The 25,508-nt window shown below is 37.6% G+C and overlaps 1 protein-coding gene across 13 annotated transcripts in view; it reads left to right on the forward strand.

The window, feature by feature from the left end:
• Positions 1–25,508, forward strand: part of PRRC2C (proline rich coiled-coil 2C) — a 95,007-nt gene that overhangs the window by 34,290 nt on the left and 35,209 nt on the right. For all 13 annotated transcript variants that reach the window (XM_058701469.1, XM_058701458.1, XM_058701466.1 and 10 more), the window contains exons 7-17: positions 853–935; positions 1,598–1,731; positions 1,812–1,899; positions 3,179–3,323; positions 5,077–5,130; positions 9,743–10,364; positions 15,777–15,946; positions 16,404–16,656; positions 17,640–17,850; positions 19,828–22,077; positions 24,123–24,331. In XM_058701469.1, coding sequence (XP_058557452.1) covers positions 853–935; positions 1,598–1,731; positions 1,812–1,899; positions 3,179–3,323; positions 5,077–5,130; positions 9,743–10,364; positions 15,777–15,946; positions 16,404–16,656; positions 17,640–17,850; positions 19,828–22,077; positions 24,123–24,331 — 4,219 coding nt within the window. The remainder of the gene's footprint in view (positions 1–852; positions 936–1,597; positions 1,732–1,811; positions 1,900–3,178; positions 3,324–5,076; positions 5,131–9,742; positions 10,365–15,776; positions 15,947–16,403; positions 16,657–17,639; positions 17,851–19,827; positions 22,078–24,122; positions 24,332–25,508) is intronic.

A 25,508-nucleotide genomic window follows, 5' to 3' on the forward strand; every position in this document is an offset into this window, starting at 1 on the left:
ATATAGATTATATATTTTAAGGTAATACAGTCTGTTTGCCTGCCTCTCTCTTTATCTCTCTTTGTTCTTCTTTTCTTTCTTATAAATATTTTGACCTGGTTATAAGCACCCCTTGACATCTTATCTTCCTTTTCATATCATAAGATAAATCCCTCATGATGTGTCTTCATAATCTAATAACTTTTCCTAAACTTGGCTTTCAAATCCAAGTTCCCATAGAGAGCATCATCTTTGGGCCTCAGTTTGTGATGACTATCTATATAATAACTTGAATCAAAATTCACCTATGTCCTACCCATAGAAAATCTCCCAAGTAGCTCCCTACCCACCTTCTCCCTCATTCTCTTGGGTTGTGGATGATATTTTTATCTGAACGGAGTTTCCCTTTACCAAGAAATCTGCCTTCAATAAGTCTACTCCTCCATTGCAGTGAAGTCTCACATTGTTTCCTTTCAAATATTTCAACTTGGTTAAGGCTTTGCAATTCTCTGGGGTGCATGCATGTTGTCTTTTTAGGTTTTTTGTGTCAGTATATAATTATTTATGTAATTTTGTTAATGGGATAACAGAAGCTCTTTGTAGGATATGTCCCTAGTTATTACCTTTATTTGTAAAGCCTTGGTGCAAGCAGTGGTCTTACAGATGGCTTATTGTTAAGGGTGAATGATGATTTATATACTAGCCGATAAAACTGATTTTTCACAGTATAGTTTATTTTAACCTTTCTTTCTATAAATTATAATCTCTGGTTTAGGTAGAGTGATCTTTATGTATATATACATATCTTTATGTACACACATATGTATATATAACTTGGTTAAAAAATTTATCAATTTTGTTTCCTTCATACAGATGTTTCAGCAGTATCCGAGGATGGCTTATCCTCCTCTTCATGGTCCTCTGAGGTTTCCGCCTTCTTTATCTGAAACGAACAAGTAAGGCTATTAAATGATTAAAGTTGCCAAGGCACATACGCTCATTAAGATTTTCTGTAGTTTGAGTGAGTCGTGATGATTATTGATTCATTATTTTGATCTCACAGTACAATTTCCAGGAATAAATAATTGACCTTTATAAGACAGAACACAAAAGCTTTATTCTTCTAAAACATTAATTGACATAAGATTCTGAAAACTGGAAATCATCACAAAGATGTGACACTTACATTTATCCCTTTTTCTTTCCATGATATTAATGACCTCCCATTTTCTCCACCCCCTTTTTTTGCCAAGCGTAAGACTTGAGCATTTTTCTTAATGATGATTTTTCTTAAAATTCTTCATTTTGATATTAGTGTGTCTTAGCCATATTATTCTTTAACATATTTATTGTATTTTAAATATTTTTGGTGATAAAAAGCCCACTGTCTAATATTAAATACTTACAAAAAAACTGTATCAAATATTGTCCTAAATTTACATACATACATACATTAGAAATTTCTCATACACATGCCCAGTGCAAAATATTTTGTGTATATCATGGTGTGGAAAACATTAATGTTGAATTAAAATGAAATTCCAGTCTTTTCATATTTGCCTAATTTAGAAGCATTAAAACTTTGTATCCTTTCCCCTCATCACCTATTGTTCATTAGAGGCCTTCGAGGAAGGGGCCCGCCTCCTTCATGGGCCTCTGAGCCTGAACGCCCCTCCATCCTTAGCGCATCAGAACTAAAGGAGCTTGATAAATTTGATAACCTCGATGCTGAAGCTGATGAAGGTTGGGCAGGTAAGAGGCAAAATTAATTAAGCATTTTTGGTTTTTAGATGTTTTTAAACAGTCGGTCTAAGTTTTCTTTAATTTAATAGGTGCTCAGATGGAAGTAGATTATACAGAACAGCTGAATTTCAGCGATGACGATGAGCAAGGAAGTAGTAGCCCTAAAGAAAATAGCAGGTAAGCTGTTGTGATACCTTCCGCAAGCAACAGTATGAATTCGTTGATACAACATCCATTCACGCAGAGAGGCTTCATTAATAGGTATTTATTCTTTTTGTATAAGTTTTCTACATTCTACTCCAAGAATATACTGACTGGGAAGGTGACTAACAAGCCAAAAATTTTTTTTAAAGTACAGCTAATGAAGGAATTAAACTTTGATGTTTCTAAATAAAATACATATTTAGAAAAAAAGATGTTTAGTCGGAGGTACTTAGAAAGACAGCATCAGGGACCATTTCCAACTTGTTACTTGCTCGAACTGATTCATATTTCCAAAATTGGAGAAAAATAACTTGGGTTACTACAGCTGCTTTAATCAAGTCTTTGATTTTTTTGTTTTTAATTTCAAGCAGCATTTCAGTTAAGACAATGAGAGCTTTTACTCTCTTCTCTAACATAGGGGCATCACAGTCAGAAATATATGGGTTATGTAACATAAAAATCAGGCTCTTAAAATATAAGGAGCTTGCATGCACATATTGGTATAGTTTTTTAGCCATGGCATTATGATACACTCCTGTTTCATGATCAGTTGTGAGCTGCCTGGAACTTGCGATTTTAAAAAATGCCATAGTTTGACTTATCTCTTTCATTAAATCAGAGTAAACTAGAATACAGGTATTAATTAATTATAATATTTTTTGGTTACATTTATTTATTTATTTTTTTAATTTAAAAAAAAAAAAAAATGTTTATTTTGAGAGAGAGAGACATGGAGACACAGAATCTGAAGCAGGCTCCAGACTCTGAGCTGTCAGCATAGAGCTGGACACAAGGCCCAGACTCACAAACTGAGAGATCATGACCTGAGCCAAAGTCGGACCCTTAACCAACTGAGCCACCCAGTCACCCCTGTTTGGTTGCATTTAGATGAGAGAGACTTTTGGGGTGGAGGTGATAGAAAATGGTGGGATTATAATTCATTTGCCAGGTTATATTTCAAGTTGTATGTCCGTATTTGACAACTACTCTACTGTACTTTATACCTTGTGGTGATAAACTGGGCAAGCCCAGTTACTAACACATTAGAGATCTATTAAAGATACACGGTGTATGTTTACGGATTGAATGAATTAGCACCACCAGGTCACAAAATGATCTCCTTTGATATACTCCCCCTGTCTCACACTAAAACCATAGGAAACAGTCTTTTTTATATAGATAAAATGCTTTTACTTATGGTATAGTCTATCCACTTAACTTTTTTATTTCATCTGGATTTTTGATTCCTCAGTGAGGATCAAGGTTCAAAAGCCTCTGAAAACACTGAAAACCGAAAAGAAGCAGATGAAGCTTGCAACACTAAATCGTCTTCTCAGGTACCTGCCCAGCCGTCAATATCAAAAGGTCCCTACGGGAAGGGACCCTCATTTAATCAGGTGTGTTGAACTCAGGATCCTTGTCACTGCATATGCTTTGGTTGAATTAATCTTGTAATTATGAAGTTGAAAGAAGAATTAGGAAAAGGAAACTATATTTTGTCTTGAATAGTTTAGATCTAAACCATAATTTTTTTGCATCTTAACAGGAATTGTCAATATAGTAGCTAAAATTATCAAGTAGAAACTAAAGTTTAACTTTTTTTCCCTTATAACAGCTTGGCCGTATCAAAGTGGAGGGATAAACTGTTTTTCCAAACTAACATTGCTAAGTGCTTTATGCTTTACTAAATACTTGGTAAATCCTAGTCAGTATTCATGTGAAATAGTATGCGGAATAGGGAAATAACACATAAGGAGTAGAGAATTCTATTAAGTGTGAGTCATTTTGAAGAACATTGTTAAAGGAAATATGTGGGTAAACAGATACACTTGATCCTACTTCGAGAAATAGCAAAAAATGCATTGTAAGCTGGGAATAATAAAGGGCTGTCATCCAGAGAGTCACTTAACTCATAATGTACTCAGCATGTATTTGTTGAATTCATATGCAACCTATGGAGAATCTGGTCCCTTCAAGGAGGTAGAAGTAGGTAGTTAACAGTCTCTGTAAAACAAAGAGAAAAGACAGCAGACATTGGTTGCAATACAGTGTGATAAGTGGCATGACAGCGTACATAATGAGCTCTTAGAGAATTCTCTGGAAAAGATTTTGCAGAAGACTTGGTACTTGAAGTGAGAATTAGCCAGTAAACAAAGGGAAGAGAGACATTTCAAGCAATGGTAACATGTTCAGAGTAAAGGAGCATGAGAAAGCTTGGCACATTCTAGAAGTCCCCAGTAATTTGATACAGGAGAGGAGTTGGAGAGCTGTGTAACAGTTGATAAGTGTATGCTATACAAGGAAGCTTGAGTTTCATTCTGCTTTAAATTAATTAGTTACAATTTTAATGTACATCCAACCTAGCATATAGTGCAACAGTGATTTTAGGAGTAGATTCCAGTGATTCATCCCCTGTGTATAACCAGTGCTCATCCCAACAGGTGTCTTTCTTAATGCCCCTTACCCATTTAGCCCATCCTCCTGAATTTGATTCTTAAGGCAGTGGTTAGCCATTGGGGAGTAAATTTGTGAATTCTTAAAAAGGATTTTTCAAGGTTTTTTTTCTGTTTCTAATAAAATTCATGTTTTGTGTGATTTTTAACTTACTGGCTTAACATGGAGAGTGATAGTTGTAAGAATAGAGGAATGTCATATACCATATCTTGATGTCTTGATGTTTTTTGTGTGTTTGTGACACTGATGCATGTATTAGCAAGTGAATAGTCTGTATCATATTTAGTTCTGATATGTTTTAGATGTTTGTTTTCTTTAGGTAAATCGCATACATTTAGTTTGTCATTAGGAAAAAAATTCAGAAAAAGAAAAGGGCTAACATAAATAAAGTGATAAAATTGGAGGCATACTTCATAGCCACATCACTTGTGGTAGAATTTTAGAATTTATACACTAAAATTCTTCTTTCTGCAAAGTTCATTTGAGGTTCTAATCATATTAAAGTGGCAAAGTGATTTTATAGAATATAAAGTTATTTTGCAGTGAGTAGTGTATTTTTATTAAAAAAGAGAAAAGGATGAAAATGGCTTACTTTTTGCAATCTCGTAGTCCTGAAAAAATTGAGTATGTTCAGAAATATTTCCAGTAGATCTCTTTTATCTGATTAGTTTGTAATTGTCCTCATCTTTATAATAGGAACGTGGACCGTCTTCACACCTGCCGCCACCTCCAAAATTGCTTGCACAACAGGTAAATCTTAAACTCTTCTTAATGGTCTGTATGAATTATTTGATTTTACTTATTTTAATGGTAAGATTTCAGTGTTTGTTTCTTATGTATAACTTATATGAAACAGTTACAGATTTTACCTTGTTAGCTCTCACGTATCTTCTTCCTCTTTTTTCCGCTACTCTTCATTCTCAACTAATAAGCATGCTCCTAATTTCACTAAGAAATGAGAAGCAACCATTTTCCCTTTTCAGTGCCCTTCCTGTCCTAACTACTAAGCACAGCCCTTCTACTTGTTCCCTTGATCCCCTCTTCTGTCACTTACTGGTAATATTATCTCTCATCTTAAAAAAACTGTTAAGAAAATAACCCATCCTTTGACTCTCACTGCCCTCCATCTCCTTGTAGTTTCTACCCCATTTCCCTGTTTTCCTTCATGGCAAAACTGTCTTAGTGAGTAATTTACACTTAATATCTTCACTTTCTCATTAACCCTTAACAGTCAAGCTTTTTCATCTATCGCTGTACCTTTGAAACTATTATTATGAAGGTCGGTAATGATTTCCATCTTGCTGAATCCACTTCTCTTGTCTTCATTTTACTTAATCTCCGTAGCTCTTGGCAAGGTTAACCTCTCCGTCCTTCTTGAAAGACTTTTTTTTTTTTTTTTTTTTTTTTTAACTTTTGAGCCATCACACTATTTTGTTCTTTTCAATTTGTATTTCTTCTGGGCCTTTAGTACCTTTGGGTGTTGGAGGGTTAAGGGCTGTGTTCTCTATTCCTTTCTCTAGCCATATCCTTTCCCTGGGGCATCTCATCTATGTGCTGGTGGTACTCAGATACATGTATCTATAGCCCTTAAAGCTCTACCCTAACTTTAAGAATCATGTATTTAGTGATCAATTCAGCATCACCACTTGGATTTCTGATAGGTATGTCCAAACTGTAACGACTGTAATAACGCCTCCCACCCCCATATACACGTACGGCCCTGCTTCTTCCCTGGGCCTCCCATCTTAGGCAATGGCATTATCATTTACCCATTTGCTCAGGTTGAAACCTAGAAGTCACTCACAAATCGTCTTTCTTTTTTATCATACATCCAGCCTATATGTATCAGCAAATTATGGCATCCCTATCTTTGGAATATATTCCTACACTGAGTACTCACTACCGTCTGTTATATTTCATTTGAACTACCACAGTAGGTTCCTAATAGGTCTTATTTTCCACTCCTGTTGCCTGCTTACCTGCCACCCCCATCCTAAATTCTATAGTAGATATAATCCTTGAAAACTATATATGTTAGATCAGTGATTTCTTGCTTAGGTCCTTCCAGTGGTCTTTAAGGTCTCTGTCTACTCTCCTGATCTTACTTACTTTTCTCTCTGTTCTTGCCGCACATGGTTTATTGAAGCACCGAAAACATACATTTTATTTGCTGTTCCCTCTAACTAGAGGAATGTTTTCCAGAGGTTCTTCTTCTGACCAAAATCTTTGCTCAGGTGTGACCACTTCAGAGGCCTTCCGTGATCACCCTATGTGATAGGTATATCTACCACAACCGTCACCATCATCTTCACCAGTCATTTTCCTTTGAACCACTGAATGCTCTTTATAGTATTTTTATATACACACAAGCTAAAACTAACCTCTAGAGGAAAATGTAGAAGAAAGTCTTTAAACTTGGGCCAACAAAGATGGTCTTAGATAAGACGCAGGATGCATGAATTAGAAAGAAAAAAATAGTGTCAGTTAGACTTTGAAAAACATCTCTAAGACAATGAAAAAATATGTCCTACAAAATATTAATAATACATTTGACCAAGAACGTGTACTGGGATATATTTAAAACAAAACAAAACCCTTTATAACTAATAATAAGACAAATAGCCCAACAAGATGATTCGAACGTTCACTTCACAAAACAAGATCTACAGATGGCCAATAACCACATGAAAAGATGTTCAGTTTTTTGTTTTTTTGTTTTTCTTTTTGAGAGCGAGTGTGCAAGCAGGAGAGGGGCAAAGGAACAGAAAGAGAGACCGTCTTAAGTAAGAAGTCTCCACACCCAACGCAGGGCTCAATCTTACAATCGTGAGATCATGACCTGAGCTGAAATCAAGAGTAGGATGCCTAACCACCTGAGCCACCCAGGCGCCTCAAGATGTTCAGTATCTTTTACCACCAGGGAAATGCAAATTAAAACCCCAGTGAGGGGCGCCTGGGTGGCTCAGTCGGTTAAGCAGCTGACTTCGGCTCAGGTCATGATCTCGCGGTCCGTGAGTTCGAGCCCCGCGTCGGGCTCTGTGCTGACAGCTCAGAGCCTGGAGCCTCTTTCAGATTCTGTGTCTCCCTCTCTCTGATCCTCCCCTGTTCATGCTCTGTCTCTCTCTGTCTCAAAAATAAATAAACGTTAAAAAAAAATTTTTTTTTAAATAAAAAAAAACCCCAGTGGGATTTTATTATGGATCCAAAATTTAAAAGGCTGGTGACATGAAATGTCGGTGAGGGTATAAAGCAGCTAGCACCCTCGTATGTTGCTGGCGGGGCTGTAAAACCTTGTAATCACTTTGAAAAACATTTTGACAGTGTCTTATGTAGTGAAACACATACATAACACATGACTCTGGCAGTTTCACTCCTTGGTATTTATCCAAGAGAAATGAAAACACATACATTTACACAAAGACTTAGGCATGAATGTCCATAGCTGTTTATTCATAGTTAAAAAGCTAGAAGCAGTCCACGTGTCCGTCCCACATGAAGTGATGTGCCTGTGATGGAATACTGTCCAGCAATAGAATGGACCAAATTACTGATAGACACCTCAGAACTATCATCCTGAGCACAAGAAGCCAGGCACAAAAGAAAATATAACTTGATATATCCATATATATGAAACTCTAGGAAAGGTAAAACTGCTCTATGCTGCAAGAAGTAGACCAGTGGTTATTTGGGGTCAGGGGCACTGTCCTGACAGAGGAGTGAAGAAATGTTCTCTCTTTTTTTTTTTAAGTGTTTGTTTTATTTTATTTTATTTATTTTAATTTTTTAATGTTTGTTTATTTTTGAGAGAGCACAAGCAGGGGAGGGGCAGAGAGAGAGGGAGACGCAGAATCCAAAGCAGGCTCCAGGCTGTGAGTTGTCAGCACAGAGCCTGACGCGGGGTTCGAACTCACGAACTGTGAGATCATGACCTGAGCTGAAGTTGGACGCTCAACCCAGTGAGCCCCCCGAGGCGCCTCAGTGTTTATTTTTTAGAGTGTGTGTGTACAAGTGGGGGAGGGGCAGAGAGAGAGGGACAGAGGATCCGAAGCGGGCTCTATGCTGACAGCAAAGAGAGCCCAGTGTGAGGCTCGAACACTTAAACCGTGAGATCATGACCTGAGCTGAAGTCGGACACTTAACCAGCTGAACCACCCATGCACCCCAGAAATGCTGTGTGTCTTGATCGGGACAGTAGTTACACAAGTGTATCATTTGTCCCTACTCCTCCGACCTGCATTTAAAATATGTGCCTCACATTTTATGTGGATTCTATTTCAATGAAGTTGCTTTTTAAAAAATGATTGTTCTTTAAGTTTACTGCGTGAAGTAGGTACTTTTGTATAATTTTATGTTTGAAGCTCATCTCTGAGCTGGAGATGAAGTAACTAAACACCAGAAAGATAAAGTGGTTTGCCTAACTCAGCACTGTTAGCAAATGATAGAGTCCGGATCATATTTTTTTTATATAGCCCAGTGTTTTTGTCGTACCATTATTTTCTCGTTTGTGAGGATTCTGACTGGTTACATGGTTTTTAAGGCTTCTTTACCCTACTAGGTACTAAAATCAGTATTTTTAAGACAGTTTTTTTTTAGCTCCTTAATATTTCAGACTTTCAGGTGTTCTTTTTATTTTGCTTATTTCTGCATAGTTGCTGGCAGTGACTGTAGTGGTTTTAGAACACATCGATTGAAAGGTAAATCATTAAAACATAAAAATCTCTCACGGGATCTCCCACATTTCACTATGGGTTCTAGGTATGCGTTTCTAGATCTTTCAGTTTAAAGGTAGAAAATTCTATCTGTGCAGGCTGATTTCTAAGAATCTTCCCTCCTTTGACATGTCAGCAGTAGGGGGGTCTCCTCTTCTTCACCTAGCATCTCTGGGTGTGTTTTTTCCCTGTAATGGTACCTTTATATTCTCAGGGCTCATGTGACACAGTTTTGCATCTTTATGGACTTTTCTCCCTCCTTAGGCATTCCATCTCTGACAGTTGGTGCTCTGAAAAGTGCTTACATTCTAAATTTCCTTTGTGTCTAAATTTAGATTTTGAAATTCATGTTGTGACAGCTTCTAATTTTATTCAACAAATTCTGAGTGAGCAGTAATGTCTGCCACAAGAAATAGGTGCATGTGCAGTAAATGTTAGATGGCTAGATTAATTATTCTGGTCTTAGTTTGGGGAATTATCTGAATTTAATATTTTTCCCATGTTGCTTCTTGTTTGCATTTTACTGTGCGTGTTTTATCAGGAATAGTTGTGACATTTTGTGGAGTTTTTCCTGCCCCCTTCATGTCAGAAGTCCAGTGTTGGTCGGAAATAGATTTGTCATATTCACCTGATAATTTATCATAATGTTGCAGCATCCTCCTCCAGACCGACAGGCAGTACCTGGAAGACCAGGCCCTTTCCCCCCCAAGCAGCAAGTGCCGGATGAAGATGAAATATGGAAGCAAAGAAGAAGACAGCAGTCAGAACTTTCTGCCGCAGTGGAACGTGCTCGGAAACGGCGCGAAGAGGAAGAGCGAAGAATGGAAGAGCAAAGGAAGGCAGCGTGTGCAGAGAAACTGAAACGGTTGGATGAAAAGCTTGGCATAGTGGACAAACAGCCATCTCCAGAGGAGATTAGAGAAAGGGAGCGAGAAAAAGAAAGAGAGCGCGAGAAAGAACTTGAAAAAGAACAGGAACGGGAGCGAGAGAAGGAGAGGGAAAAAGAAAGGGAGAGGCAACAGGAGAAGGAGAAAGAACTGGAGAGAGAGCAGGAAAAACAGAGAGAAATGGAAAAGGAAAGAAAGCAAGAAAAAGAGAAAGAACTGGAACGGCAGCAGGAAAAGGAAAAAGAACTGCAAAAGATCAAGGAACAGGACAAAGAATGTGAGTCGGAGAAGAAAGAAAGGGAGAAAGTGGAGGAGAAAATCGAACACAAAGAACCTACTTTAGAGCCTGTGGTAGAGAAACCAGAAAGTGAAAACACCTGTAGTAAAGGTATGCTAGTCTTGTTTGTTCTTATAGAAACTTACGAGGCTTCATATTACCTCTGGTGTGGATGTTTGTGTATTTTTTTTAAGTTTATTTATTTTGGAGACAGAATCCCAAGCAGACTCCACACTGTCAGCTCAGAGCCTGGCATGGGGCTTGAACTCATAAACATGGTCCGCAACTAAGAGTCAGATGTTTAACCACCTGAGCCACCCAGACACCCCTGTGTATTTTTAATACAGGTCTGTAATCCAGATGAGAGTGATTGAGTTTTTTTTTTTTAAATAGAAGTTGAATTTTATTGGATACTTTATTATCCTTTTTTCCTCAGTTTGTTTTATTATGGTAAAATATATGTAACATAAAATTTACCATCTTAACAATTTTTAGCTGTACAGTTTAGTGGTATTAAATACATTCATAGTGTTGTGCAGCCATCACCACCATCCATCCATCTCCAGAATTCTTTGCATCTTGTAAAACTGAAACTCTGTACTATTAAACAGCAGTTCCCTATTCACCTTTCTCTTCAGCCCCTGGCAACCCCTATTCTGATTTCTGTCTCTGATGTTGACTGTTCTCAGTGCCTCAGATGCACAAAACCCTACAGTATTTGTCTTTTTTGTGATGAGCTTATTTCACTTAGCATAATGTCTTCAAGGTTCTTCCATATTAAAGCTTATTACAGAATTTTCTTCCTCTTTAAGGCTATAATCTATTACCTATGTATACCACATTTTGTTTATCTGTTTATCCGTTGATGGACACTTTGGTTGATCCCATATTTTACCTATTTTGAATACTCCTGTGAATGTGAGTATACAAATACCTTGTTGAGACCCTGCTTTCATTTCTTTTGATTATATACTCCAGTGGAATTGCTGTATTATCTGGGAATTCTATTTTTAATTTTTGGAGGAACTACTATACTGTTTTTCACATCAAATGCACCATTTTATATTCCCACCAACAGTGTACAAGGGTTCCAGTTTCTCCATGTCCTTGCCAACATCTGTTACTTTCTGGGATTTTTTTGATAGTAGCCTTCTAATGAGTATGAGGTGGTATCTCATTGTAGTTTCGCCGTGCCTTTTCCCAGTTAGTGATGCCACGTATTATTATCTTTTCATGTGTGTGTTGGCCAGTTGTAGATCTTTGGAGAAATGTTCAAGTCATTTGTCCATTTTTGAATCAGATTGTTAAGTTTTAGGAGTTGGCTATACATTCTAGATGTTAATCCCTTATCAGATATGTGATATGGCAATATCATCTCCCTTTACATAGGTTGCCTTTTCACTCTGGATATTCTTTTCACGCAAAAACCTTTAAAATTTTCATGAAATCCGTCTATTTTTTTGTTGTCTCTGCCTTTGGCGTGAAGTCTAAAAAGTCATGGCCAAATCTAATATGAAGCTTTTGCTGTGTTTTCTTCTAAGGGTTTTATAGCTTTGTCTTAGATTTACATCTTTGACGTATTTTGAGTTCAGTTTTGTACATTTTGTTAGGTAAGGGTACAGCTTTACTCATTTGCATGTGGATATTCAGTTTTCCCAGTACCATTTGCTGAAAAGACTGTTCTTTCCCCCCATTGAATGGTCTTGGCAGCCTTTTCTAAAATCGTTCAACCATGTATGCGATGGTTTATTTTGGGGTCTCAGTTCTTTCCCATTGGCCTTTCTGCCTGACTTTATGCTAGTATCATACTGTTTTTACTACTGTATGCTTTTATTTTTATTTTATTTCAAAGAGAGAGAACATGTGAGCGGGAGAGAGGGGCAGAGGGAGGAAATAGAAAATCTTAAGCAGGCTTCATGCTCAGGATGGAGTCCATTAAGCATATGACACTTGATTTTAGCTCAGGTCATGATCTCACGATTTGTGGGGTTGAGCCCCATGTCATGCTGACAGCACAGAGCCTGCTTGGGATTCTCTCCCTCCCTCTGCCTTCCTCTCCCCTGCTCATGCTCACATGGGAGTGCTCTCTCTTTTCTCTCTTAAAATAAACAAACAAACATATAAAAAAGCAGTCAGACACTTACCTGACTAAGCCACCCAGGCACCCCTCTAGTATACCTTTATTTATTTATTTTTTTATTTTATTTTATTTTATTTTATTTTATTTTATTTTATTTTATTTTATTTTATTTTATTTTATTTTATTCTAGTATACTTTTAGATCCAGGTATGTGAGTCTTCCATCTTTGTTACCTTTTTTTTCATGATGGTTTTGGCTATTCTGGGTTCCCTGAGGTTCTATGTGAATTTTAGGATGGATGTTTCTACTTCTGTAAAGAATGCCATTAAGATTTTGAGAGTAGGTTGCTTTGGGTGGTATTGATAATGTTAACAATGTTAAGTCTTCCAATCTGTGAACATGGGATGTGTTTCCATTTATGTCTTCTTTAATTTCTTTAAGCAATATTTTGTAGTTTTCATTGTGCAAATCTTTGACCTCCATGCTTCATTCTTAAGCATTTTATATTTTTTGATGCTATTATAAATGGAATTGTTTTCGTAATTTCTTTTTTAGGTCATACGTTATTAGTATACTAGGGACTACAAAGTTCATGTTTTTAGGAATTTGTTCATTTCATCTTGGTTATCCTATTTTCGTATATAGCTGTCCATAATACTCTCATAATCCTTTTTGTTTCTGTAGAATCGGTAGTAATGTCCCAATTTCTATTTCTGATTTTAATAAGTTGAATCTTCCTAGTTAAAGGTTTATCAATTTTGTTGACCTTTTCAAAGAACCCACTATTTAGCTGCATTAATTTTCTCAATTTTTCTATTCTCATTGTTGTGGATGTCTGTGTTGATCCTTTATTTCCTTTCTTCTAGTAACCTTGGGTTTACTTTATTCTTATTCTCTTCCCTTACGTTGTAATACTAGGTTTTGGATTGAAGATCTTTTTTTTAATGTAAGCATTTATACCGATCAATATCCCCCCTTTGCACCACTTTTGCCATGTCCTGTGTGCTTTGGAATGTTGTGGTTTTGTTTTCATTCATATCTTAAGTATTTTCTAATTTCCATTGTCATTTATTCTTCGATGTCTTAGTTGATTAAGAGTGTGTTATTTAGGGGTACTTGGCTGGCTCAGTTAGTGGAACATGCAACTGTTTCTTGGTCTCAGGGTCATGAATTTGAGCCACATATTGGGCGTGGAACCTACTTAAAAAAAAGTGTGTTGTCTAATTTCCACAGGTTTGTGACTTTTCCTGTTTCACTTCTCTTTTTGATTTCTAACTTCATCTCATTGTAGTCAGAGAAAATACTTCATATGAGATTTATCATTTTAAATCTTTCAACAGTTGATTGATTTGTGGCCTAACATAGGGTCTATCTTGGAAAATGTCTTACGTGCACTTGAAAAGAATGTGTTGACTGTTTGTTAGAGTGTTCTGTAGATCTGGTAGATCTGGTTGGTTTATTGTGTTTAGTCCTTGGTTTCCTAACTTGCCTTCTGTCTGGTTATTCTATTCATTATTGAGTGTCCAAATATAAATGTGGAGCAGTCTGTTTATCCCTTCAACTATTTCAGTATTTTACTTCATATATTTTCATGGCCTGTTGTTAGAGACACACACATGTATTAAATATGTGTAAATATTTGTAATTGCTATATCTTGCTGCATTGAACCTTTGTATGTAATATCCTTTGTCTTGTAAAACTTATTTCAAAGCCAGTCTTGTCTGATACTAGTATAGCCACCTTGCTCTTTTGGTTACTATTTCTGTGGAATATCTTTGTTCATACTTTCATTTTCAATCCCTTTTTGTCCTTGGATCTTAAGTGAGTTTCTTACAGATAACATATAGTTAGATCATGTATGTTTATCCTTTTTTGACAATCTCAGTCTTTTGATTGGAGTCCAATTCAGTCCATTTAAAGTAAATATTGCTTAGAGGGGACTTATTTCTGATCTTTTGGTATTATTGGCTTTTTATATGCCTTCTTTCCATTTTTGCCCCTCCTTTTCTGTCATTTCATGTCTTTTGTGTTTAGTTGGTTATATTGTATTGAAACATTTCGTTTCTTTATTTTTAAATATTTATTTTTGAGAGAGAGAGCGAGCGTGCATGCACATGTGCACACATATGCTCAGGGGAGGGGCAGAGAGAGAGGGAGATAGAGGATCTGAAGCAGGCTTTCCTAACAGCAGAGTGCCCAGTGCGGGGCATGAACTCTAGAATTGTGAGATTGTGACCTGAGCTGAAGTCAGACACTTAACCAACTGAGCCACCCAGGCACCCCATCATTGGCATACTTTAATATTAATGGATGCTAAAAGAGAACAACCTCAGAGAATCTCATTAACAGATGATGAGAAAGGAGTATAGATTTGAAATAAGGAAATTCATATTTTAGTCCTTGTTCCGCCAGTGAATACGTGTATTCACCCGATTGATTTAACTGTCAGTGAGGACTATACCGACACAAATTATTTATACTTTTCTTTTTAATCATTATTTAATGGCGTTTTTATTTTTATTCATATATATTCTCTGATGGCAATTTAATTTTTGCTAGGTTTTTCAGCGTGATGTACCCTTTTGGTTTTAAGCATTGCATCTACTTGGCTCTTTTTTTCTCTCCAATATTTTATTTTCCCTTTTACAACACTTAATGTCAAATGTATGCCAACAATAAAATGTGATTTGTGATTCTTTAGAGCATGATTTTTACACTGGCAAAATAAACTTTGTTTTAAAATTCATCCCTAGTTCTGTGAGAAAAGAATTCATAATGAACTTGGCTTTGTAATTGTGACAAATGGCATTCTCTGGAACAAATATAGCTCTGGTTTTCTTTAGAATGCAGAATTGTTATTTATTTAGTAAGTATGTGTATAGTTCTTTTTGGTATCATTCATGATATATACTGTACATAGAATAATAATTTATATGTTTGAAGAGAGCTGGTGATCACTCTGTTGTCAGACTTTGATTGGCTTCCTTTTTCCTAGTAGTCTGTTGATCAAAAAATTATTGTGGTGTTATTTAAGTTTAGGCCATTTGTGTTTTCACATAAGTCCTAGTGAGCCACAGGTAAATACTGACAGGATTGATATTTATGGAAACAATGGGAAATACGTCATATTTGAAATATTTTATTATCACAAAATATCAAATACAAATTTTTGCTTGGTAAAGCATTTGGGCCTGTTTTCTTTCTTAAGAATCTCTTTCTTGCTTATCTAGCTTTGAGGAAATGTAAGGTTTTGTTAACTTAATGTAAATCTCATTGATGGCTACCAGTATGAGAGTATAGGATAGTTTTCTGGACTGTTGAGGATTCTTTCTTTTTAACCTTTTTAATATATCAATCTAGTAATTTCACTCCAGCGCACACATCATGTGTTTGTTAAGTCTCATAGATGAGTATAGTTATTTTTCACCTTTTCTTTGGACAGAGGATGACCCAGTTTTCATTAGACAAGACAGCAATCGCAGTGAAAAAGAGACCACACAAGTGGCACACGAAACAGAGCCAGAATCAGGGTCTCAGCCTCGACCTGCTGTATTATCTGGTTATTTTAAACAGTTTCAGAAGTCTTTACCGCCTCGATTCCAGCGACAGCAGGTAACAACAAAAACATTGTATCATGTATGTGTGATTGAAAAGGTTTATTGTTCAATACTCTGAGTATAACATGAAACCTGAAATACAAAAAGGACACAAATTTTCCCTGAAATTCTTTCCCTTTTTAATAAAAGTTTGTTGCTAATGGGTATTACCGAAAACTTCTGTGTCATTTTCCCCCCTCTACTTCATTTATAGACCCCATCTTCCTTTCTAGGTAACAATTTCTGCAGTCTAATTAATGAGTGATTTCTTCCTTCCTGATTAATTTCTTAAGTTTAAGGTAACATGTCCTAACTTATCTTTGGTTCTTTTGTGTCACCACCTCTCTTTGTTAAATGTCTTTCGAATTCTTTTCCCTGAAGAATTCAAAAAAGCCCATTATTTTCTGATAGGATTGATTATACTAATTTATCACATGGACCTAAAATCTTGATTTGTGATCCTGCGCTTTCAGGAACAGATGAAACAGCAGCAGTGGCAGCAGCAGCAGCAGCAGCAAGGTGTCCTTCCACAGGCAGTCCCTTCACAGCCATCTAGCGGTGCGGTCCCTCCCCCACCACACAGACCTCTTTACCAGCCCATGCAGCCTCACCCTCAGCATTTGGCTTCTATGGGTTTTGACCCAAGGTGGCTCATGATGCAGTCATACATGGATCCTCGAATGATATCAGGTAGACCTGCTATGGATATTCCGCCCATTCATCCTGGTAAGTTGAAATTGAGGTTGTCTCATGGCTCACTTGTAGCTCTGCGAGACCAGAGCTTTTCATCTTCCTCCCATTTGTACCCTTAATTCCTTTAAGAGGTATAATAGAGTAAGAATTTAAAATCGGGTGCCTAGATTTTTAATCAGAATTTCTGTAACTTTGCACACAGATGAGTTAAAGGCAGACGCTGTATCAACGGTGTGATAAGGCCAAGACACTAGTTATTTTCAGTTTTGTAAATATTTAAACATTTTTTGAGTCTTAAATCATGCTTTCTGTTATTTGCTAAATTGTTTTCATTCTTTTGAGTGCTTAAGCATTTGAATTTTGTCATATATTCTGTATTCCAGCTTTTCCATTTTCTCCACCTAACACTGGACTTTTCACATAAGTTAGCTGAAAACCAGTGAATTAGCAGTCTTGTGTGGAATCTATCAGAATAAATCCAGATAGTACATTACCAAAATGATACCGAGGAAGATTATGGGTATGATCATAATATAAAAATATCGAGAGTCATGTCTTAATTTTAAAATATATACTGCAATTTTAAAATTTAATAATTGATAGCATTATTGATCAACTGAGTAAACTGTATTAATGGAATTTTCTATAGGAAATATTTGCTCTGGAAGTCTGTCACTGTTGGTGTAATCCTCTGTGTTTTTTATTTACATGCATAGAGGCATCATGTGTTACCTGATTTTTATAGGGTTTTTTTTCTTCCTTTAAAGTAAAAATAAGCTGCTATTGTGGTTTTGTTTCACTTCCTCAATTCTTAAATCTATTTAATAGCAACAATAAGAATCTCATTCACAGAAAAACTTGTGTAATTTTCACTGATCGTTTCTTGAGTTCATCACTTAAACTTGGCAAAAAGTATTTCTGTAGCTCAAGTATAGAGAGTCCCAATAGTAATTAATAACCCAGATTCTGTGTGTATAGTGATTGTTTTCCCCACCTTTTTCTGATCTTTTGTAAAGGAATGATTCCTCCCAAGCCATTAATGAGAAGAGAGCAAATGGAAGGATCACCAAACAGTTCTGAGTCATTTGACCATATAGCACGATCTGCAAGAGATCATGCAGTGTCCCTCTCTGAACCTCGTGTGATGTGGGGGTCGGATCCCTATCCTCATACGGAGCCTCAACAGGCCACTGCTCCCAAGGCAACAGAAGAACCTGAGGATGCAAGGTAATGGTAGAAATTAACAGACTAAACTGAATATTGTGGTAAAATGAAAAGTAGGTAGTGTCCCTGAAGATCATCCTGGTTTAGGACTGAGCCACAAATCTGATTTCCTCCCATGTAGTGTATGTCATTTCATTTTTGGACATGCATTGTTTTTCTGTCATTTCTGTATTAGAGCATTTTGTCACCTAGTTCTGTACACTGAATTAAATACTGAAATTCAGTGTTGAATGTTAAAATTGGCAAGTTTCTACTGTTGATTAGATACTTGATACGTAGTCTAGCTAAAGTGTTGATATAGTTTTTCCACTGATGAGAAATGGTAGACATTTGATTATCAGTATCTTGTGGAAGTTTTCTAATGCCAAGAGAAGGATAAATACTAATTTACAAAGATCCTTTAGGGGAACCTGGGGACGCCTGGGTAACACACTTGGTTAGATGGCCAACTCATGATCTCACCTCAGGTTTTGATCTCAGGGTCATGAGTTCAAGCCCTGTGCTGTGCTCCATGCTGGGCGTGGAGCCTACCTAAAAAATAAACACTAAGATACTTTGAAGTAGCAGACAGTTGGTGATCTATAATAATTGATAGCTATGAAGTTAGAACTTCTGCCTTTTTAAGGGAGTGTATTTTGTGATGCTTTATCATTCTGATTAATCAGGGAAGATAGACCTACTCTGGGATAGATAGTCTTCGATTATAATTATAGGTGGAAATTCTTAGTCTTGGAATTCACGTCAGCATGGGACACATGCATGGCTCAGTCAGTTAAGCATCCAACTTTGGGCTCAAATCATGATCTCAGGGTTTGTGAGTTCGAGCCCTGCCTTAGGCTCTCTGCTGTCAGTACAGAGCCTGTTCTGAATCCTCTCTCTCCCTGCTCCCCCGCCCCCCACCCCACCCCACTGCCTCTCCCCTGCTCACTCGTGCTCTCTCTCTTGCTCTCTCTCTCTAAAATTGAAGAATCATTTAAATAAATAAATACTTCATATCAGCATAGCCTAAACTTCTTTTTTCTTATGAAGTTCATTTGTTTTCAAATGAGAGGGAAAAAACATACTGTATCTCCCCTCAACAAAATTTTTAAGTGTTTGTACAACATTGTTAACTCTAAGTACAGTGTTAATAATATTGTGCAGTGTTTTACAGCACATTTGTAGAACTTTTGCATCTTATAGGAACTTTTGCATCTTACTGCCTCCTAGGCCCTGGCAATCACCATTCTGTTTTATGATTGGATGAGTTTGATTATATTGTATTCTCATATAAGTGGAATCCTGCTGTGTTTGCCCTGCGATTGATTTATTTCACTTAACATAACATTCTTATCCATTTGGTAGCACAGAATATTCCATTGTATGTATATATATTCCATGTATGTATATATATGTATATACTACATTTTCTTTTCACGGGGCTTGAACTCACGACTCTGAAATCAAGACCTGAGCTGAGATCAAGAGTTGGATGCTCAGCTGACTAAGACACCAGGCACGCTGACACCACATTTTCTTAATGCATTTGTCTGTCAGTGGACATTTAAGGTTGTTTCCACCTCTTGGCGATTATGAATAATGCTGCACTAAACTTTGAAAGGAGACAAAGATTAGGATCCTTTTTAAATGTTTTTTATGATTAGGATCCATTTACTTTTTTTTTTTTTTTTTTTTTTTTTTTTAAGGTTTATTTATTTTGAGACAGAGCTCATGTGTGCGCAAGCCAGGGAGAGGTAGAGAGAAAGGGAGAGACAATTCCACCAGGCTCTATGCTGTCAGAGGGGAGCCTGGCTTTGGGCTCAATCTCATGAACCGTGTGAGATCATGACCTGTACCAAAACCAAGAGTTGGACGCTTAACAGACTGAGCCACCGAGGCGCCCCTCATTTACATGTATAATTAGAGAGGTTGTTTTGCTATACACTTATGCAAAAGAGTTTTTGCGTTGATAGCGATGCCTCTGAATTCTCACTATTTTAGGCCTGAAGCCTCACTGGATCCGGAACCGATTACTGCTGCTTATCCTGTAGAACACAGTCAATTAGAGGCTCATCCCAAAGCAGACTTTGTCAGAGAATCAAATGAGACAGAAGTACAAAAGTTTTTAAGCAGATCTGTGGAAGACATTAGACCTCGCCATACTGACACAAATAATCAGTCTGCTTGTTTTGATGTTCCTGATCAAAAACCTGTATCCACTCCTCCAGAAGAGCGGATTTCAGCTTTAGCGGAAAGTCAGCCTGCCCGGAAAAGAAGTGTTTCCCATGGCTCTAACCATACTCAAAAGTCAGAGGAGCAAAGAAGTGAGCCATCCGTAAGCATTCCTAAAGTAACCAGCAGATGCACTGATCCAAAGGAACCAACAGAAAGGACTGAGGAAAAACCAAAGAAGGATGGCTTTACACGATCTTCTGAAGGACCAAAACCTGAAAAACTATATAAATCCAAATCGGAAACTCGTTGGGGCCCAAGGCCAAGCTCCAACAGAAGAGAAGAGGGTAGTGATAGGCCTGTGAGAAGATCGGGTCCCATTAAAAAACCAATACTTAGAGATATGAAAGAGGAACGAGAGCAACGGAAGGAGAAAGAAGGGGAAAAGGGAGAAAAGGTCCCTGAGAAACTTGTAAAACCTGAGAAGACAGAAAAGAAAGAGCCTGTCCCTCCAGTCCCACCGCCTGCTGCGCCAACTCAGCCACAGTCAGCTCTACCACCACCTCAACCAGAACCAGAGAAATTCCCTTCAACAGAAACTTCAACTTTGGTTCAAAAGCCACCTCAAGATGCTGAGAAGCCCTCAGAACCTGTAAGTAGTGTTGAGGTAGAGCCTGTGGCTAAAACTGTAAACCCACAGATTGTCACAGCGCCAACAGTCAAAGAAGAAAAACAACCTGAGAAAGTTGGTAGCAAAGACCTTGTAGAGAGGCCTCGACCAGATTCAAGACCAGCAGTTAAAAAAGAATCCACTTTACCCCCTAGGACCTATTGGAAAGAAGCGAGAGATAGAGATTGGTTTCCAGATCAAGGGTACAGAGGTCGAGGCCGAGGCGAATACTATTCCAGGGGCCGGAGCTATAGAGGTTCTTATGGAGGGCGTGGCCGTGGTGGGAGAGGGCACACTCGAGATTATCCTCAGTATAGAGACAGTAAGCCACGGACAGAGCATGTGCCCTCAGGACCTCTCAGACAGCGAGAAGAAAGTGAAACACGAAGTGAGAGCTCCGATTTTGAAGTCGTTCCCAAAAGGAGACGACAGCGAGGTTCAGAGACTGACACAGACAGTGAAATTCATGAAAGTGCAAGTGACAAGGATAGTTTAAGCAAAGGTAAACTTCCCAAAAGAGAGGAGCGTTCTGAAAACAAAAAGCCCATGAAGCCTCAGTCTTCTTTCAAGCCTGAAAATCACATCCGAATAGATAATAGACCTCTAGAAAAACCTTATGTGAGGGATGATGATAAATCGAAACCAGGCTTCCTTCCTAAGGGAGAGCCTACACGGCGAGGCAGAGGGGGAACATTCCGACGCGGTGGAAGGGATCCTGCAGGTCGGCCATCACGCCCTTCCACCATCCGAAGACCTGCTTATCGGGACAATCAGTGGAACCCAAGGCAGGTAGAAGCTCCTAAGCCAGACGATGAAGAGCCACCAAGAAGGCATGAGCAGTTTCTTCCTATACCAGCAGATAAACGACCTCCAAAATTTGAACGAAAATTTGACCCAGCTAGAGAGAGGCCCCGAAGACAACGTCCTACCCGGCCACCGAGACAAGACAAGCCACCTAGATTCAGACGTCTCAGAGAGAGGGAGGCTGCTTCAAAAACCAACGAGGTGGCAGTGCCCACAAATGGCCCAGTTAATAATGTCGTTCAAGAACCAGTTAATCCTGCTGGGGAGATTTCTGGAAACAAGACACCAGACTTATCTAATCAGAACTCTTCAGATCAGGCAAATGAGGAATGGGAAACAGCTTCTGAAAGCAGTGATTTCAATGAGAGGCGTGAAAGAGATGAAAAAAAAAATGCTGATTTGAATGCACAAGCAGTTGTAAAGAGCGGAGAGAATGCTTTACCTCCAAAAAGGGAAATAGCAAAGAGAAGTTTTTCTAGCCAGAGACCGGGCGTAGATCGCCAGAATAGGCGCGGCAACAGTGGTCCACCCAAATCTGGAAGGAATTTCTCAGGTCCTAGAAATGAAAGGAGAAGTGGGCCGCCATCAAAAAGTGGGAAGCGAGGGTGAGTACTTTGGCTTCAGTGTAATCAACTTGTGTTCCTTTAAAGAAGCTGAAAGTTGAACTGAGCAGAGGAGCCAGTCTAGACAGAGGACCCAGACATTGTTCTCCCCCAGTTTTTTGGTCTGTTCTCAGAGCGTAAGGGTGCTTGAGCAAAAGAGGTTAAATGGTCTCCGGAGTCTTTGCCTCCTAAGTTGTTATTTTCCAGAAGAGTCCTCTTAGGACTTTGTAGCTTTAGGAGGAGAGTCTTCACACTTAGAGAAGGGCCTGCACATTGTCTTCCTGTTGGTAAGTCATCTTCTAGATGACAAGCAGCCCTCCTTTCTTTTTGGGGTTTTCTTTGCAAAACTCTGGTGCTTGTAGGTGTCCTCTGCGATTTAAATGAATACGTTTTAACCATATGTTTTATCGCTCTGTACTGGTTGCTAGGAAGTGAATGTTGAACCTTAAGAATAAATTATATTTTCCTCTTGAGTTGCAAACCTACAATAAATAATCCAGCTGGATAAAGGCCCAGAAAGCAAAGTCCTGCCCAATCACCAAGGCCACCAGTAACATAAATATCTTTGGATTTATTTTAAAACAGTTTTCCTAAACTGTGTTAAGCTTTTTCTGTTCTTTTAAATATTAAAATGTTTATAATAAATTATCAGTTTATTTAATATTAGGAAAAATTACAGTAGCAGCATGCCTACCTTTATTGATCGAGTGATTGATTTCATTTATTTGCCTAGTTTTAAATGTAGGTTTTGATACTTTCTGTATAAAACTCTCCTTCCTCTCCACTAAAATGGAGAGAAAGTAATAGTACTTACAAGCATTGGTAAACATTACAGACATGACATTTGTGAATTGCATAACATATCTGGTATATAGTAACCAACTATTATTATAGTATGTCCTGGTTTTTGACCAAATTCCTAGGTTTGGAGCCTGAGCTGATAAGAAATTTATTCAGATAATTACTATAGTCATCTGCATTGGTTAGTTACAATATGCTTAGCATTTCAGATTACTGCATCCGTCAATGAAAATATTTTTGCTTTCTGATAACTTAGAAAAATTTTAGGGAAATAGTATGACCAACTGTGTTTCCTGAGTACTTTCTTAACACAGAATTTGAACCTCCCTTTAAAAGGTCAAAAGAATTAGGATAACATATGTAGCTGCAGTTAAGTTACTGACTATAACCAAACTATTAAGAGTTTTGAGTAATAATACTCAAGGGAAATCTTGATCTGGTTTTTGTGTAATGCAGATCTCAACAACTTAAGACTTTTGTGCCATGTAGATAGTAACAACTTTGAATGTGCAGATATAGCAGTTACTGGTTGGTTGTAGTTAAAGGCAATATTTTCAACAAGTCCCGTTTATAAGAAACGATTTTCTTCTAATATTTGAGGTCATGCTTTGTGCCAAGCACTTGGTAAGCTTTTATCTCAAGTGATACCAATGGCTAAGATGAATTAGTGAACCCATTTTCTGTGGTGTATTTTCATAAATTTAAACAAACAAATCCAAGAATAAAATTTGATAGGAAACAAAAACTATAGAAATGCATTGGATTGTGAAATATTTCCGAATTAAAAGTGGTTTTTTTATGTACTTACATTAATGTATAAGTCTGATTGAACTTTTAAAAAAATACACGTAAGCAGCGCTTTTTAAAATTTTCATATGCTGCCCTCTTGTGGAGAAGATCCAGTAGTGAATCCTTTGGACTAGTTTGTATCTTAAATTTTCTGCTAGAAACAATATTGATTAGCTTATTTATACCATGATAGACACAATAAGAACCTTCAGGGCACAATTGGGATTCTAGAGTTTAATTCCTGGAAGGAACTCATGGGAGCTAGTCCATCTCCTTTATTGGGAAGCTCAGTTTTAGTGACATTGTACTCAAGAAAAGTCACTAAGTCTTGCTGGTTTTAGAGTTAGAGTCTTCTGTCCCACTGTTTCTTCTTACATTCAACTTATAAACGGCCAGTAATCGTTTTTCATTTGTTCGGTTATGTGGAGGTGGTAATAACTCAAATTACTGTTTTATAGGCCATTTGATGACCAGTCTGCGGGCACAACTGTTGTTGATCCCGTCAATGGCAGCTCTGCACACCACCAGGAAGGAGCACCAAATGGTACAGGACAGAAGAACTCCAAAGATTCGACAGGGAAAAAAAGAGAAGACCCCAAATCAGGCCCCAAAAAACCCAAAGAGAAAGCAGATGCACTGTCACAGTTTGATCTCAACAATTATGCAAGTATGTCTTAGGTTCCTTTTATTTATATATCATCTGCTATGTTTAAGTGGACACTGTAATTAAAGGAGGCCAGAATTGGGCCTACAAGGTGGAGACAGAGGCTGATCATGAATCACTAATTGATAAAATGAACTAACGTAACACCAGGTTTTAGCACAGCCTTGAATACTTAACAAAGTTCTTGTTAAAGATAATCCATAGGGTTTCACTATTCTTCATAAAAAAGGTTAATGGGAAAATTAACCACTCTACCTTGCCAAACAGGTATAGGAAAACATAGAAAACAAAGATCTTAATTCTGTTCCGTATGCTTTATAAATTTGGTTTCTAAGATATGGTGAATACAGAATAAATAATAGGATGGGAGGCAGTGTTGCTCTGGGTAAATACTTTCAGAAAGCCACGAAGTAAAAGGATATCAAGTGCGAAGAATAACACTAGTAATAAGAAAATATTTGGTGAGGAAGTTAACAAGGAATACGCCTGTATTTTTACCATATTTGCCATTCATTCAGATGAGACTTAAGCAGGGAGTATTGTGTAAAATTGAGATCTGCTAAGACCACATAGTAATAATGGGAAAGTTAGGTACTATTATTCCAGTATTAAAAATAAAGACTAGACTTTTCTTCTATTTAATGGTCATTTAAACTGTGAAACTCTTTGGGCCCAGGCCCTTGGCATTATCGTTTCTAAATCAATAGCTCTCCACATGTGGTCCCAGCATCACCTAGAAATTTGTGACAAATACAAAATCTACCTCAGATGTACTGAATAAAAATTCTTGGAGCAGTCTGTGTTTTAACAAGTTCTCCGGGTGATTCTGATGTAAGCAGATATTTGAGAATTACTGTTCTAGAGTACCATTTTAGGATTCACGTAGGAAAGACAGAAACTTGGTTTAATCGTGTGTTTAAGAATTTCTAGTTAGATTACGGAAACCAATTTGACAATAAGTTATATTTAAAAAATTTTTTTTTAGTTAGATTATGTAAAGCAGTGGTTCTCAACAGCAGTGTTTTTTGTACCCCGGGGGATGTCTGGCAATCTCTGGAGAACGTTTTGTCATAGCAGGGGGGCTGCACGCTACTGACATCTTAGTAGGTATAGGTCCAGGGTGCTGCTAAACTTCCCAGAGTGCACAGGACGGGCAGCTCAAAATGCTGATAGCACTCAA

The sequence above is a fragment of the Neofelis nebulosa genome, chromosome 15 (assembly GCF_028018385.1).
Source record: "Neofelis nebulosa isolate mNeoNeb1 chromosome 15, mNeoNeb1.pri, whole genome shotgun sequence".
Lineage (NCBI taxonomy): Eukaryota > Metazoa > Chordata > Mammalia > Carnivora > Felidae > Neofelis > Neofelis nebulosa.